General features: G+C 42.8%; 1 protein-coding gene across 5 annotated transcripts in view; it reads right to left on the bottom strand.

Annotated features, from left to right (window-relative positions):
- Nucleotides 1-14,795, bottom strand: part of LOC117398831 (rho guanine nucleotide exchange factor 40-like) — a 43,543-nt gene that overhangs the window by 18,473 nt on the left and 10,275 nt on the right. For 3 of the 5 annotated variants that reach the window (XM_033997907.3, XM_033997909.3, XM_033997906.3), the window contains exons 4-15: nt 14,410-14,722; nt 12,802-14,005; nt 11,941-12,260; nt 10,885-11,121; nt 10,016-10,130; nt 9,438-9,519; nt 8,582-8,668; nt 7,341-7,457; nt 4,755-4,853; nt 4,025-4,173; nt 1,282-1,420; nt 151-273 (exon numbers count right to left, since the gene is read on the bottom strand). In XM_033997907.3, coding sequence (XP_033853798.3) covers nt 151-273; nt 1,282-1,420; nt 4,025-4,173; nt 4,755-4,853; nt 7,341-7,457; nt 8,582-8,668; nt 9,438-9,519; nt 10,016-10,130; nt 10,885-11,121; nt 11,941-12,260; nt 12,802-14,005; nt 14,410-14,722 — 2,985 coding nt within the window. The remainder of the gene's footprint in view (nt 1-150; nt 274-1,281; nt 1,421-4,024; nt 4,174-4,754; nt 4,854-7,340; nt 7,458-8,581; nt 8,669-9,437; nt 9,520-10,015; nt 10,131-10,884; nt 11,122-11,940; nt 12,261-12,801; nt 14,006-14,409; nt 14,723-14,795) is intronic. The other 2 variants (XM_033997910.3, XM_033997908.3) reach the window with 2 other exon arrangements.

Below are 14,795 nucleotides of genomic sequence, written 5' to 3' on the forward strand. Positions count from 1 at the left end.
GTCTTTTAGAGTGACGTTGTTTTTTGTGATGTGAAATGACTGCTGTCTGTAAATGAGGTCTCGCTCTCAATGGGTTTATTCCTGGTTACAATAAAATAAACACCTTTGACTGTACAGCACCCTCTCTCTTCTAGTGTAACCATAGCATACCGCAGCAGTCTGACTGAAGTCATTGAATTCCCTCTGTTTGCGTCTCAGTAGCTCCAGGGAGTCACCAAGGTCTCTGTACCCCTCCAGTCCTGCTTCCCCCACCTCCGAGACCCAGCACAGGACCTGCGGAGAAACAAAACAGGGGGACACCTGCTAGAACCAGACAGCATTCAAAGAAAACTATTTTCACTGTTAACTAACAGAAAAAAAAAACAATACCTTATTGTTAGGGCTTTTTCGGTTTTTATTTTCCGAATCTCTACCTCCCTTTAAATGTGAATTAGTAGTTGTTAAGCTGTGCGGCAAGGTTGAGGCCTGCCCTGTAAATACATATGTAGTGGTTGTGGATTAAAAGAAATGTGTTTATTTCTTAATTTAAGTTTGGCAGGGATGGGATTAAAACTCAACGTGAACGTGTGCCTGGGGGGTTGTTGAGTGAATGATTGATGGTCAATTAACCCCCCCAGCCACATGCTATATAAAGCCCAGCTTCTCCTCGTTAGGGGAGTGGATTCTGTGTCTGAGTCTCTCTCTGTGCCGGTAGCACCTGGGCTGTGACGCTGACCTGTTCAGAAGCTGCAGCCTAATAAAATGAAACTTTGTTAAACGAGTTAAAATAACAAAAGCACAAACGATAAGCCGGTCGACCGAAAGAATGGAATGCAATTAGGATCAGCGATGAGCAATTGACATCATTTGTCACGCCTCTTTTAAATAAAAAATAAGACGAAACAGAATCAGGCTCAAGTTACATTGTTTTGTAATCAACTTTTTGTACAGCTGTGGCCAAAAGTGTTGCATCACCTAGAATTTTAGGATTGCGACATATATATATATAATTTAGATATTTTATTTTACATCATGTACTGAAAGAAACTACATAATAGTAGTATGGTATTTCATGTTAGATTTCGAAATACTACATTTTTTTGTTAAGTATATGGGAAACTATACAAAGTGGTGTGTAATTTAATATGTTAACGTAACATTATTCAGCAGGCTTCATTCGATTTTCTGAAGCAAAATAAGTTAATTCTACAGGGTGATGTAAAACCTTCAGCCATAGCTGTACCTTGTTCTAAAAAAAACAAAAAAAACAGATCAATAATGAACAAACACAGACAAACAGACCTTTTCCAGTTTGTTCTCCAGTGTTCCCAGTCTGGCCAGCGCCTCGAGGTCGCGGATTCGCTCGTTGGAGAGCCTGACCAATCGGTGAAGAGCATCGTCCACTCCGTTATAGAGGTCAAAGGTCACGGCAAGGGAATCCCTGTCCAGCGCAGAAAAAAACGCAAACTCAAACTGTTCCAGAACCACCAGAAAACACGACATTACCTTTGCTGTAAAGCGCAGCTATATTTCAACGCAAACCCATTGCTTTGCTATATTTTATTCACACGTCATATAAATCAACTACTTTTGTTCAACTTTTACTCAGATTTTTTTTTCTTCTAAACATTGCAGTTATCTGGATGTTCCAAATGTAAATGTCTTTTTTTTTCTCCTGGCGAATGCTCCTGAGTAAATGTTGAGAAATGTATTTCCTAGCTGATTTATGACCCATGATAATGACTAGGTTTTAAAATATAACTCTGCGGTACGGACAATGTGGGACAACGCAAAGCTAATGTGTTTCTTGTAAACTTTGCAGTGTGTTCTGTACACTAATGTTTTGAACTGACTGGCTGGCGTCAACATTTTGTATTAAACTTGATTCCTGAATCCGGATTCTGCTCAGTATTTCACTCCAGTTTGTGTTTCATTGTGGTTATGTTAGACCCTTGTTTTAGGCTTGTATTGTTGTGACTCTTCCAGTCTATTCCATTGTTGGACTTTGTTGCACAAAATAACTTCATAAAAACTGGTGCCCAGGTACTAAGCAAGGGCTTCATAAGGGTATGTTGGATGTTCAAGTATTTATAGCGGGCAGTGTTGTGTGATGAATTCACTAAGAAATACAAAAATAAAAACAGCACACTGAACAATGGAATCACTGATGGGTCAATATTGATCGTTTCAATAATGATGACTATTACACAACCCCTAAGGAAAGCAGATGTGCTTCTGTGTCAATATTAAACAGGCAGCCCGCTGATTCACACAGGTCGATGCTGGAAAACATTTCCTTTCCATCCAGGGCTCAGGAACTTTCCCACAGGATCCTGCAGAGGTGATATTTTCAGTGGCAAAACATACTTCCTTTTTCCCTTTCGTTGTGTTTATATTCCAAATAAATCACGTTTCATGACAATCTAAAATTCTAATGGTACCATAGGCAGATTTATATCACCACCTTCCATCTGTGTCATCTGGGTTCAGTTCACTCATAACTTCAAAAACAAATGCAAACTGTAAACTGTAAGATATTAAGTCATTGGGTTCCAGACTAAACCCAAGGCTTAAATGAATGAGCTATGAAGATAGGCTGAAAGGACTCATTCTATTTAGCCTACACAGACAGTGGTGAGGGGATGGAATGGGCTGCCTAGTCATGTTGTTGAGACAGAACCACTTGGATCCTTTAAGACCCAACTTGAAGGCGTTTTGAGATCAATCAGCAACTAGGAACCAGACGAGCACTGATGGGCCAAATGGTCTCTCCACTTCTGTAATTTGCACAGCCGACTTGTAACGACTTAGGTTTTGAGTTCAGTACCCATTATTTCCAAATCGATTCAAAGCACTTTGATGGCTGTACCCCCACTGACTTCTTTGAAAACGCCCTTAGCTAAGTCTGCCAGTGGGCGAGTTAACAAAACCAGACTGCTGTAAATATTCCAGGAATGCCAGAATGTGCATATCGACAGTTTCCCCCATTGAAATAGCCATCCCACTCTCTGCTTTAGCTGGAGAAGACAACGATCCCACACGCAAACTGTGATCACAATGAACTCTGCACAACTGGACCGATTGAATCTACAATTCTTAAAGGGACTTCAAATAAAGGAATTCCAGTAAATCTTATCTAATATTATTATTATTATTATTTATTTCTTAGCAGACGCCCTTATCCAGGGCGATTTACAATTGTTACAAGATATCACATATTTTTTACATACAATTACCCATTTATACAGTTGGGTTTTTACTGGAGCAATCTAGGTAAAGTACCTTGCTCAAGGGTACAGCAGCAGTGTCGCCCACCTGGGATTGAACCCACGACCCTCCGGTCAAGAGTCCAGAGCCCTGACCACTACTCCACACTGCTGAGGCTGTGTGGTCCAGTGGTTAAAGAAACAGGCTTCAAATCCCACCTCAGCCACTGACTCATTGTGCGACCCTGAGCAAGTCACTTAACCTCCTTGTGCTCCGTCTTTCGGGTGAGACGTAGTTGTAAGTGACTCTGCAGCTGATGCATAGTTCACACTCGCTAGTTTCTGTAAGTCGCCTTGGATAAAGGCGTCTGCTAAATAAACAAATAATAATAATAATAATAATAATATCACCACCCCATAAATCTCACATGTTCCTATATGAAAGTGGCACGCGTTGAGTGTATTAGATTTGTAATGGCATTTTTTCATAGCGTTTATAAGCAATAAAACTGCAGAATGTCTCTTGCGCTCTTTTCCATGGTGCACTTCCTGCTGAAGGAACTGACACAGGTGAGTTGCTTCTGGGAGTTTGAGTTACCTAGCCATGCTGTTAATACTGCATCACTGGGATACTTTAAGACCTGACAACATTTTGAGATCATTCCGATACTAGGAACCGGATGAGCATTGCTCGACCAATCGGCTTCCTCTCGCTCGTATATGTTCTTCTTTTCAAATAAATGCCAAAGCTGCCAGTCCACTCAATTCTATCTAATACCATATTGTTGCTTGCAGTTTGTTCTACAGAGATGAGCAGGGGTTCCGTTTTCCATGGTTACCTGTCGTCCTGGGAGACAGAAGAATGCTCCGCCTCTCTGCAGAGGTGTGCCAGGACAGCCCCGCCCTCTCTCTGGAGCTGGGTCAACCTCTCGTCTGCCAGCACTGTTTTCATGAGCTGTTGGTGATCATCAACGCAAGCCTGGACAGCCTTCAGAGACAAGAAGTAAGAGTTACAGAGGACTAACTAACAAAGAATTCCATGCATTTAAACTGTTTTGTATAGCCAAATAGGTCTCAAATGTGCAGCAGCCTTTTCTGTCTGAAAGCATGCTAGTCAATGGGTGAAGCAGCTGATTGGTTGGTGAAGGGGTGGGGACAGTTTCACCCTCCAGATGACCCAGGAAGTGCAAGAAAAGCTAACAGCACAACTTGAGATTTCTTTAACCTAGTGGATAGTTTCAAAGCTACTCCAATGTTTAAGTAACGTGTGTTTTAAAAGGAGAGAATGTCCTGTAAATGATACAACTTGGAGAAGCAGGCAGGTTTAGAGGGCTTCAAAGTAAGTTGTTTGGTTTTTATTTAAAAATCAGCAGCTTTAAAAAAAAAACAGGAGTTATAATTAAAGACAGGAGGAAATGCTTTGAAAATACAGCCCATCAGATTTAAAAATTTAAAAATGATGTCTGTTCACATTAGAGACATGTGTAGCTACTTGAAGTGCAAAACACTAATGGAATTATTTTGCTAATAGATAAATAAATAAATAAATAGATAAATAATTAAGCATACCTGAGTGGAGTCTGGGAGCTGGTTTTTGTCCAGAGTTCCCAGTGCTTCTCCCAGTAGAGAAAGCGCATCTCGACAGGACTGGGAGAAGGACTCCAAACGCTGAGAGAGAAGAAGTTGTCAAAATGAATTCAACAGGACTTTCATCCTTGTATTCAGACTGGATTCAGAGTACAATACAGCAAAAAACGATTAAGGTATAATACCTCGGTCTATGAAAATATATACATATTTTATAAAAACAACAGTATTCTCCCTTTCTATTCTGCTGTTTAGTTTTCCAGACTTCTGGTGAAGCCAATTAATCAGAAATGTATTTTAAAAACTTGACTATAACCCGTTTTAATTTGTTAACCAATAAAATTGCCTTTTTTTCCATTTTAGAAAACAAAATATTTAAATAACCTTTTTGGTTAGAATATATTAAAACACAATGAGATGTCTGGCCTGGTCACTTTAGGAAGACCTTTATCTGATATCAGATAGGGCCACTGTTTGTCTTGACATGGCATTTTAAACTGGGGAGAAAAATGGTGGGACAAAAAAAAACTAAACCATAGACAAATATTCAACAAGAAGTCTTTATCAATGACTTTACCTGAAGGCATTATCATGCAGTTTCTTTTTTATGCTGCTATAATTCGTAAAGTTAACACCTACACAATACTGAAGCTAGGCTGCCTTCTATTCAGTTTTCCCAGACAATGGGCCAATAATAGACCTTATTGATACTCATCATGTTCTACAACTGTAGCATTATAAAACCAGCCAATCAAATGTGGTTGGAGGGATGAGCTGATGGTATTTGTAGCAGTAAAAATAACAGCAGTGCTCAACTTAATTTAGGCTAAATCGCCTCTCCTTCCACCAGGTACCCGAGACAAGACCAGGGGTGAGTCTGGTTGTCATGGATGGGTGTGCTATTGTCTTGATAATAGCCATCGTCATCTGCGTCCGCCACCCGTCCGCTCCAGCTCATCCAGAACTCTGCTGCCCGCCTGGTGTTCTCTCTGCCTCGCTTTGCCCACGCTACTCCACTACTCTGCACGCTCCACTGGCTCCCGATCACCGTTCGCATCCAGTTCAAGACTCTTGTACTAGCCTACAGATGCCCTGACCAGACTGCACCCAGCTACCTCCAGACCCTCATCTCTCCCTACACCCCCACTCGACCTCTCCGCTCCGCCTGCACTAGAAGACTAGCTCTACCTCCGCTATGCTCCCCTGCCTCCAGAGCCCGCTCCTTCTCCACCCTTGCTCCGCAGTGGTGGAATGACCTTCCTACAGATGTCAGGACTGCCCAGTCCCTGACCACATTCCGGCGCCTCCTTAAGACTCACCTCTTCAAACAGCACCTGTAGAACTCCTCTGTTTGTATCCTGGGACACTATCACCCTTCATGTAAATGTGCTTTATTTTGCTCTTATCTGCCCCCTATTTTACTGCATTTAATCCTGTACTTCAGAATACTGTAATCTGCCAAGTGTTTAACCTGTAGTACTTTGTATTTAATCACATCCTGATGTAACTATCACTATTTAATCATATCCTGATGTAACTATCACTATTATCTGCTGTATTATTGAATTTTGGTTTGTTACACTTGTACTTTGCTTGAACAAAAGTTATTGTATTTCTTGCTCTTATTGTATTACTTGTATTGTAACACTTGAAATTTATTTGCTTACGATTGTAAGTCGCCCTGGATAAGGGCGTCTGCTAAGAAATAAATAATAATAATAATATTGTTGGGTGTATTTAATCCGCAGCAATGTTTAAGTAAACTGCGGGATCACATGCATTATATGAGCAAACTAACCTGCATCTCTAATTACATGTCCTAATAAAGTGGCCAAGCAGTTTTGGACTCATTAGTTCTCTGGTGACTCCTGACATTGCTTCCCCAAATCAACTTGAGACAGAATTCCATTCTTAAACTGTTACAGAACGCCCTGCAAAGTTTTCAAGAAACGCATTATGTTTTCTTTGCTGTGTCCCGTGGCAATACATTTCGGAACATTTACTTAGAAGCTTTCGCCAGGAAAAAAAATGAACCTCTTCCAAGGATCGCAGTGTATCAGGCCCCCTCCTGCAACAACGCAGGCTGTCTCTTCCCACAGTAAGACATTTCAATCACAGCGCCAGCACTGTTGCAGGAGGGAGCGTGAACTGCCTACACTGGGATGTTTAGAAGCCTCTTTTTTCCCCGACAAACGTTCCCAGGTAAAAATTGAAAAATGTGTGAATAAATAAAATCAAAGCTATCCGGAATAATGACTGCGATACAGGATAGAGCGAAGATAAAGGAAAGTGTTTCTTGTAAACTTTGAAAAGTGGTCTGTAACACTTTAAGAATGGAATACTGTCTCAAATTGATTTGCGGAATAGATGCCGGGGGTTCTGGAACACTTTAAGAATGGAATACTGTCTGAAATGGATTTGCGGAATAGATGCCGGGGGTTCTGGAACACTTTAAGAATGGAATACTGTCTGAAATGGATTTGCGGAAGAGATGCAGGGGGTTCTGGAACACTTCAATACACCATATCAGCAGGAGGATCAATGTAGTGTGTAAGTACGCATCCTTACCAGCTGAAACGAGAGCCACTCTCTGTGACAGTGAGTGGAGGTCCCTCCCAGACTGACAGGCAGCTGAGAGGCCTCAATGTGCAGCTGCAGAGACGGCACTCCTTGCACCAGCTCCACCTAGGATCCAGGAGGACAATATCATTAATAAGTACCAATATGCTCATGCTGAGGAGATATGTAGGGCAATTGGAAATTAAATGGAGACTGACTTAGGACAGAAGGTAGGAGACACTTCTTCACACAGGGAGTGCTGAGGGGATGGGATGGGCTACTGAGTTGCTGATGCTGAATCACTGAGATCCAACTTGAGGCCCAACTTTCCTACAGATGTCAGGACTGCCCAGTCCCTGACCACATTCCGGCGCCTCCTTAAGACTCACCTCTTCAAACAGCACCTGTAGAACTCCTCTGTTGTATCCTGGGACACTATCACCCTTCATTTAAATATGCTTTATTTTGCTCTTATCTGCCCACTATTTTACTGCATTTAATCCTGTACCTCAGAATATTGTAATCTGCCAAGTGTTTAATCTGTAGTATTTTGTACTTAATCATATCCTGATGTAACTATCACTATTTAATCATATCCTGATGTAACTTTCACTATTATCTGCTGTATTATTGAATTGTGGTTTGTCACACTTGAGAATTATTGTATTTCTTGTTCTTATTGTATGACTTATATTGTAACACTTGAATGTATTTGTATTTGCTTGCGATTGTAAGTCGCCCTGGATAAGGGCGTCTGCTAAGAAATAAATAATAATAATAATAATAATAACTTGACATAGTTTTGAGATCAATCAGCTGCTGGGAACCGAGCACTAATGGGCCGAATGTTGTGTAAAAAGGAAAAGGCAGCCAATCTAACTGACTTTGACGGAAGGCAGAAAAAAGGCCTTCCCTAAAATCGCTGAAGAATCATTGCATGTCTTTCCACAACATTTTTGTGCTTGAATTTACAGCAATGGCATGCAGGGATTCCTCCCCACAGCTCTGCAGAGAGCACATCTCAATCATGACCTGAACACCCTCTGCCTGCCATTCACTTCCAGGCCTCTCTCAAGCAGTTGAAGTATGTGGGGTGTTTGTTTTGTGATGTGGGTGGCAAACTGTCCGGGGGGATAGGTTGAGACCAAGTCATTGACCAGGCCTCCAGAGGTGAAAGGCCTACTGAGTTGTATGTGGCTAGTCTTGAATTTGGATAAAACGACAGGGAGTCAGCTAGTTCCGCAGAATACCTGTAGCACTGAAGGAGTCTCCACACAGTTAGCTGAGTTTTCTTCCACTAATACCAGGACCTTGCCAATGCCATTGGGAACCGTCTCCTACAGGAGAGAATAACGAGAATTAGTAGAAACCTCATAACTGTTGACCTTGCAGCTTAGGCATGATGTACGGACAGAGCACTTTCATATAGCCCAATGACATTTAGTAAAGAACAGTTCTACCCATCACCAGAGCGTCTGAAAAAAGAAACAAGGAGCAGGGGTCACAAATGGAGATTAGATAAAGGGGCATTCAGAACAGAAAATAGGAGGCACTTTTTTACACAGAGAATTGTGAGGGTCTGGAACCAACTCCCCAGTAATGTTGTTGAAGCTGACACCCTGGGATCCTTCAAGAAGCTGCTCGATGAGATTCTGGGATCAATAAGCTACTAACAACCAAACGAGCAAGATGGGCCGAATGGCCTCCTCTCGTTTGTAAACTTTCTTATGTTCTTCTTATGTTCTTATGTCTCAATCACAATGCAAAAGAGCCATCTGCAGTTTAAGAACGTTTAACCTCATCTCACTGACGGGACAGGACAGAATACCCGATTATCTATCCTATCAGAGATAGGAGACGATTATCTATGCAGAGATACCGGGGTATTTGGTAAGTGAGGGGTCAGAGAGAGGAAACATGGGCGATACAATCCCCACCCCTAGGTCTTGCTGCCATCATTATGCCGGTACTGAAGGTAAATACCTTCAATACATCAATGTCACCAGGGATTTAACCCACTGTAGGAGATTATAGGAGGTGAGAAATGGATTTAGCCCTGGTTAGCAGTCCTTTAAGAGTATGAAAGAGTGAAAGGGCTGAATGTACCTGGAAGGCAAGGAGTGGAGTAAAGGTGTCCAGAGAGAAGGGAGCATGGAGAGAGTCCAGCAGCACAGTCAGACCATCACTGCTGGGAACACAAGGGATGGCAAAGTGAGCTACTCTGGTAAGGCTCAGGGTTAGGGTGAAGTGAGAACAATACAGCCAAGCCAGAAAACACACGGCTCTGTTTCATGATCAAAACCAGGTACACAACCTGATCAGATCAGATAAATCAGATCACCTGAACGACTGATGGATTCAACACAAATCTTATTGATCCTGTATTATACGAAGCATAAACTAAAAACTTTAGGCTTTACATTAAGTGTCTCTGATTACTCTGTGTTTACATAGTAGTTACTTAGTAAAATACTTGTGTACTTACGCATAATTGTAATGTTATTATGCATAGTTACAGTGCACTCAATGTGTAAATCTTTTTGCACGATATACATAAGTACTCAATAGTATTAGTTTAGGGTTAGGGTTAGGGATGGGGTTAGGGATGGGGTGCTGGTGTCGAATATTACTGCCAGACCAGGACCACAGGCCTCATTGCAAGGAGCGGGTGTTCCCATGGATACCTGGTGAGAGAGTAGAAACAGGCCAGGGTGCGAACAATCTCCTCCACTGGATACTGCCAGCTGGGGCTGTGGGTCTCCATGACAACCAAGGCTCGCCCGGCTTTGTCTCGGGTACCTGATGGAAAGAGAGGAGATTTAGGCCAAAAGACCGTCCAGCACTGACCACAGCTGGTGGACTCACTGCCATAAATACCATCAGCTCACTGCCCCCAAAAAAGTTTAATTTGATAGTTTTATAGAAAACGATGAGTATTAATAAGGTCTCTGGAAAACTCTGAATAGAGGGCAGCCTAGCTTCAGTATTGTGTAGGTGTTAACTCTACGAATTATAGCAGCATAAAAAAGAAACTGCATGATAATGCCTTCAGGTAAAGTCATTGATAAAGACTTCTCGTTAAACATTTGTCTATAATTTAGTGCTCCCCAATTTAAAATGCCAAATTATGTTCTTATGTTCCCTCAGCGCAGCAACTCCACACACAGCTCAGGAGAACTGAAGGTTCAGCGGGCGTCCTCCGATCCCACGACCGAGCCAGCTTCCTCTTCTACACCCAGGAACTCCAGAGCGGATGTCAGTGAGCTACTGGCCTCTGGAGGACAAAGGCCAGCCCTGCAGGTGTCCACTCTAAGCTGTAGGGTCCATGGTAGCCCGATGAGGAAAAACAGTCAATGCCGATTTTTCCCTGAGCCAATTCATTACTCACTCTGGAATCCCCGGCGCAAATTCTTGACGGTGCCAAGATTTGCCGCGAGTTTCTTTATACTTCTATTTAACTTACAATTGAGCATTTAAAGAGATAGATACTTTCATTAGACATTCATTTAGAGCAAACAACAGAATTGCTTCCTTTATCACCAGACTCACTTACCAGGCAGAGTCAGCACCCCTGATTGGAGGAGCTCTGGGTTCAGGTCTTTCAGAAGAGGAGGAGCTTGGAGAGCGACATCTCCTGATTGGTCTTCTGGAGCTTGCTCCTCTTTCTCCTCTTCCTCTGAGGTGTTGTTAATTGGGTGGTCAACTGAGGTTTGTTCTGATTGGTTGTCAGTGCTGTGAGGCATTTCCTTTTTGTCTGTTTGCGTAATGTCATGGGATTTTAAATCGTTCCCTGAAAAAATTAAGAAAATTATAAACAAATTTAAAAAACACAAACATTCATGTTGTTAGGGATGTGAAAGAATGAGTGCTATTTAAAGGTCTGGATTAAAGGGATAATGGCTTTGTTGTGGAGCATAATGAGGTAATTACAGGAAGCTCTTTTTTACAGTGTTATAAATGCATGGAATAGCCTACCAGGTGAAGTAGTAGGATCTAAAACACTGGGAACAGTGCAAAAAAAACCCACTAGATTCTGTGCTTTGAAATGAGCTCCCCCCACCCCAGTAGAGTGGTGTGCTAACAAGGAACGAGCCTTGATGGGCCAAATGGCCTTTTCCTGGTCCCAGACTTTTCTTATGTTCTAACCGTTGGGTAATTATACATATCAAATTGCCTCTTATACCCCCCTACTTTGACACAGCACATTTCAAGGTGAGGAGAAAACTTGAAAACAAAGTGGAACGCCAATAGGTTTAGCAGACATCCCGAGAAAACTGAGATTGTCCCAATTTTCAGCTTTAATTTTGTGTCCCGGTCGAAAACAGTAAAATTGTTGCACTTTTGCTATAGCATTCACATTTTGTTAAAAGTACTAAACTGTAGCAGTTTGCTCAGCAGAGAAATTCCTTAAATGGCCATTCAGAAATAAAATAAGCAATCTTATGGATTCTTTGTTTAAAACATTCTGTGTTTATTAATTCATATTCTGTTTAACTTCCCGGACCATGTCTAGCTCTTCTGTATAACACCACATAGAACTGCAATACAGCCAACCTATAAACTTATAAATACACAGAGTAAAAAGCCATCCTAATTCCCACTCTCTCACCAGTGGAGTCACATTCCGGAATGCCCAGCAGCTGTTGTGTGTCTTGGAGGGTGGGCAGCTGTGCAGGCTCACCTCTGACCCCGAGCGGCTGTACGTCCTCAGTTTGGCTGTCCTGAGTGACAGATGGGCCGGGGGTCAGGGAGGAGGACTCTGTCGCACGGGGTGTTTGTGCGGCCTTGACCTCTGAGCATTCTCCTGGGGCTTCCTGCTTCTCTTTGCCAGCCGGTTTGGAGCGCTCCTTCACTGCACCCTTTCCCCCCTTCCCAGTCTGATCCGAGGATCTGGATTTAGCCTTCCCTGATTTTCCTTTTCTCTTCCTCCTGCGTTGATATAAAAGCGTAGTTCCTCAATACAGTGTTAAAACGCATGTCAGTAACAGACAACCCCACCCCCCGCCACTCACTGGAAATGCAAAACTAACATTAACATTATTCAACTGCATTTGTCAAAATATACACTGAAACTGCTCACCAATTAGAAACACTTAATATGGAAGCTTTCCTATATCAATTCAAACTACTCCCTGTTATAACACACTCCTTTAATCAGGCTCCTCATGTAATCAGTTATGTGTTCTGCAATTACTTCAAACACGTTCTCAATTAAACCTGCAATTACTTTAACAATGTATCACTAATAGCTGTAGCGTTAATTGCACTTGGAGTTGGTTAACTAGGAACACTTGCTAAATGCTTTGCAAACAGATTCAAATGTAACTAGATTTCTTGATTGCATTCAGATGCAAATGGACTTTAACCCAACCCTGAAATATGTTGGTGTGACATATGTTGCATTTTACACTAGCTACCACCGTAGTCATATCCAAGACAAAACAGGGTCAAAACAAAGCAGTTTGCCTACCTGTGGCCTTTGGTTCCATGAGCTCTGTTATGGGTCTCTTTGGTTGCAGTCGCTTTGTCCTCTACAATCCCAGACTGCTTTGCTGCCTCCTGGCCTGGTCCTGTGGCCTGATCTAGTACTTCCTTTTGGACGTCCATGCTTCCCACTCTGCTAGTAACTGGGTTCTGTTCAGAGTTAGGGTTAGAATTGGACTTACAGCCAGTTGATTCCTGGGAAGATGTTTGAACTAATTTGTCTGATAAACTAGCGTCTGTGAGATTTTGGTCACCTGACCCCTTGTGTTTAATAAGAGCATAACTGGTATCTTCCTCAGCCAATAAACATTCCGATTCTGGACATCCAGTCCATGGTTCCTCATAACTTTCAACCAATGCCGGTTGGGGATTTACCGTCCTGACCAATGGCTGCTGGTTTGATTCTCCATCGCTGGCCAATGGGAGCACAGGTGAATTAGTCCTTTCTGTTTTCAAACATTCTGTCCTATTAGGAATAGGTGATCCAACATCACATGGTTCTTTACCAGATGGTTGTCTATCCTCAGTCTCTAATTGGTTGGCTCCACGGCCTGTCTGTATTTGATTGGCTCCAGCACCGCTGCTCAGTGGTTGGCTCTGAGAGGCCACGCCTTCATCGAGCCGAGTCAACGATTGCGTGAAAAGCCTTTGGGTGTCCTCCCCTGACATACAGTCATAGCCTTCAACACTTTTTAAAGAGACCCTCTTAAGGTTGCCCTCTTGCAGATTTTGGTCAGCTTTCTCTTCTCTTGAGGGAACGAGCATCGCAGGGATACAAATCCCTCCTTCCGATTCTGAGGAACACTCGACGTAGACCATCTCACCCTGGAACTTCTCAAAGTTGGTCAGCTTAGGAGTGGTTTCTGCTCTGGTGCTCTCAGAGCTCTTGAAATCCTCAGAGCTGCCTCCTGATTGCTTTGGAGCCACACTACAAGGGTTGTGTTTTCCTGTGGTTCTGTGGTGAAGCCAGGCCTTGTGCCTCCTGCTCTTCCCTTTACTCTGTCCTTTGCAAAGGGGCATGGTCTTGGTTTTGGAGATCCCGTGGACCTCCAGGTACCTGCGTTTGGAATCCAGCTCTCCAGGATGGACCCTGCCCTCCTCGATGCCAACTTCCAGAAGCTCCACATACTCTCCTTCAAGCTCGCTCTTCAGTTTGTTTTCCTCGCTCAGTTTTGGTTCCTCGGGTGGAACTGTGAATAATAAACAGTGGGATGTTGTTTGAGGATCACCCCCTGTATCTAAGTCTTTAGATACAGTATTGGAAAAACACTGTACACTATTTATATATATAGTGTTAAATAAATCCATTCATTAATGTATTGATTTAAAAACAAGAAAAGCTGTTTCCAATCGAGAACCAATCAATGGCAACTAATTTTAGTGGGAGAATATTTTTTCTCTCATCCGGAGCGCTGACGTTTTTACTGCCTTACTTACGTACCAAGGCTGTAAACTAACTTATTTATTTATGAATTATTCATACATATCCTCCATACTGTACTTTACTGCCAATTGCATTTTATTTAATGGTATTTTATTTTCAAAACTAGTCGTGAAGAATAATAACCAAAACACCAAGCACCAAGCATCTCACCCTTTACTGCGGTTGGCATCAGAAGGCTCGGGTCCACAGCTGTGCCCAGGCTCCCCACCATACTGCCGGGCTTGTGGATGAACTGCGGGTACACCACCTCCTCCCAGGCCGCCCGAACCAGCCCTGTATCGCTGATCAGGAGGCAACGCTGGAGCCGGGCGCCGGTCCGCTCTTTGTTGAGTCCGTTCAGCCACTCTGGGGTAAAGATGTGACCATGGTCCGACTCAGGGACCAAGATCTCCTGGACAGTGCGACCCCCGGTGGATAGGCACTTGACAGCCAGCCTCGGGGCCCTGGCTGAGAAGGGGACCACCTGCAATGCAATACAGACATAATATCGCAAAGGAGTGCTGTAGTGTGCAAACAGAATCCACTCCATGAGAGGG

The sequence above is a fragment of the Acipenser ruthenus genome, chromosome 44 (genome assembly GCF_902713425.1).
Source record: "Acipenser ruthenus chromosome 44, fAciRut3.2 maternal haplotype, whole genome shotgun sequence".
NCBI lineage: Eukaryota > Metazoa > Chordata > Actinopteri > Acipenseriformes > Acipenseridae > Acipenser > Acipenser ruthenus.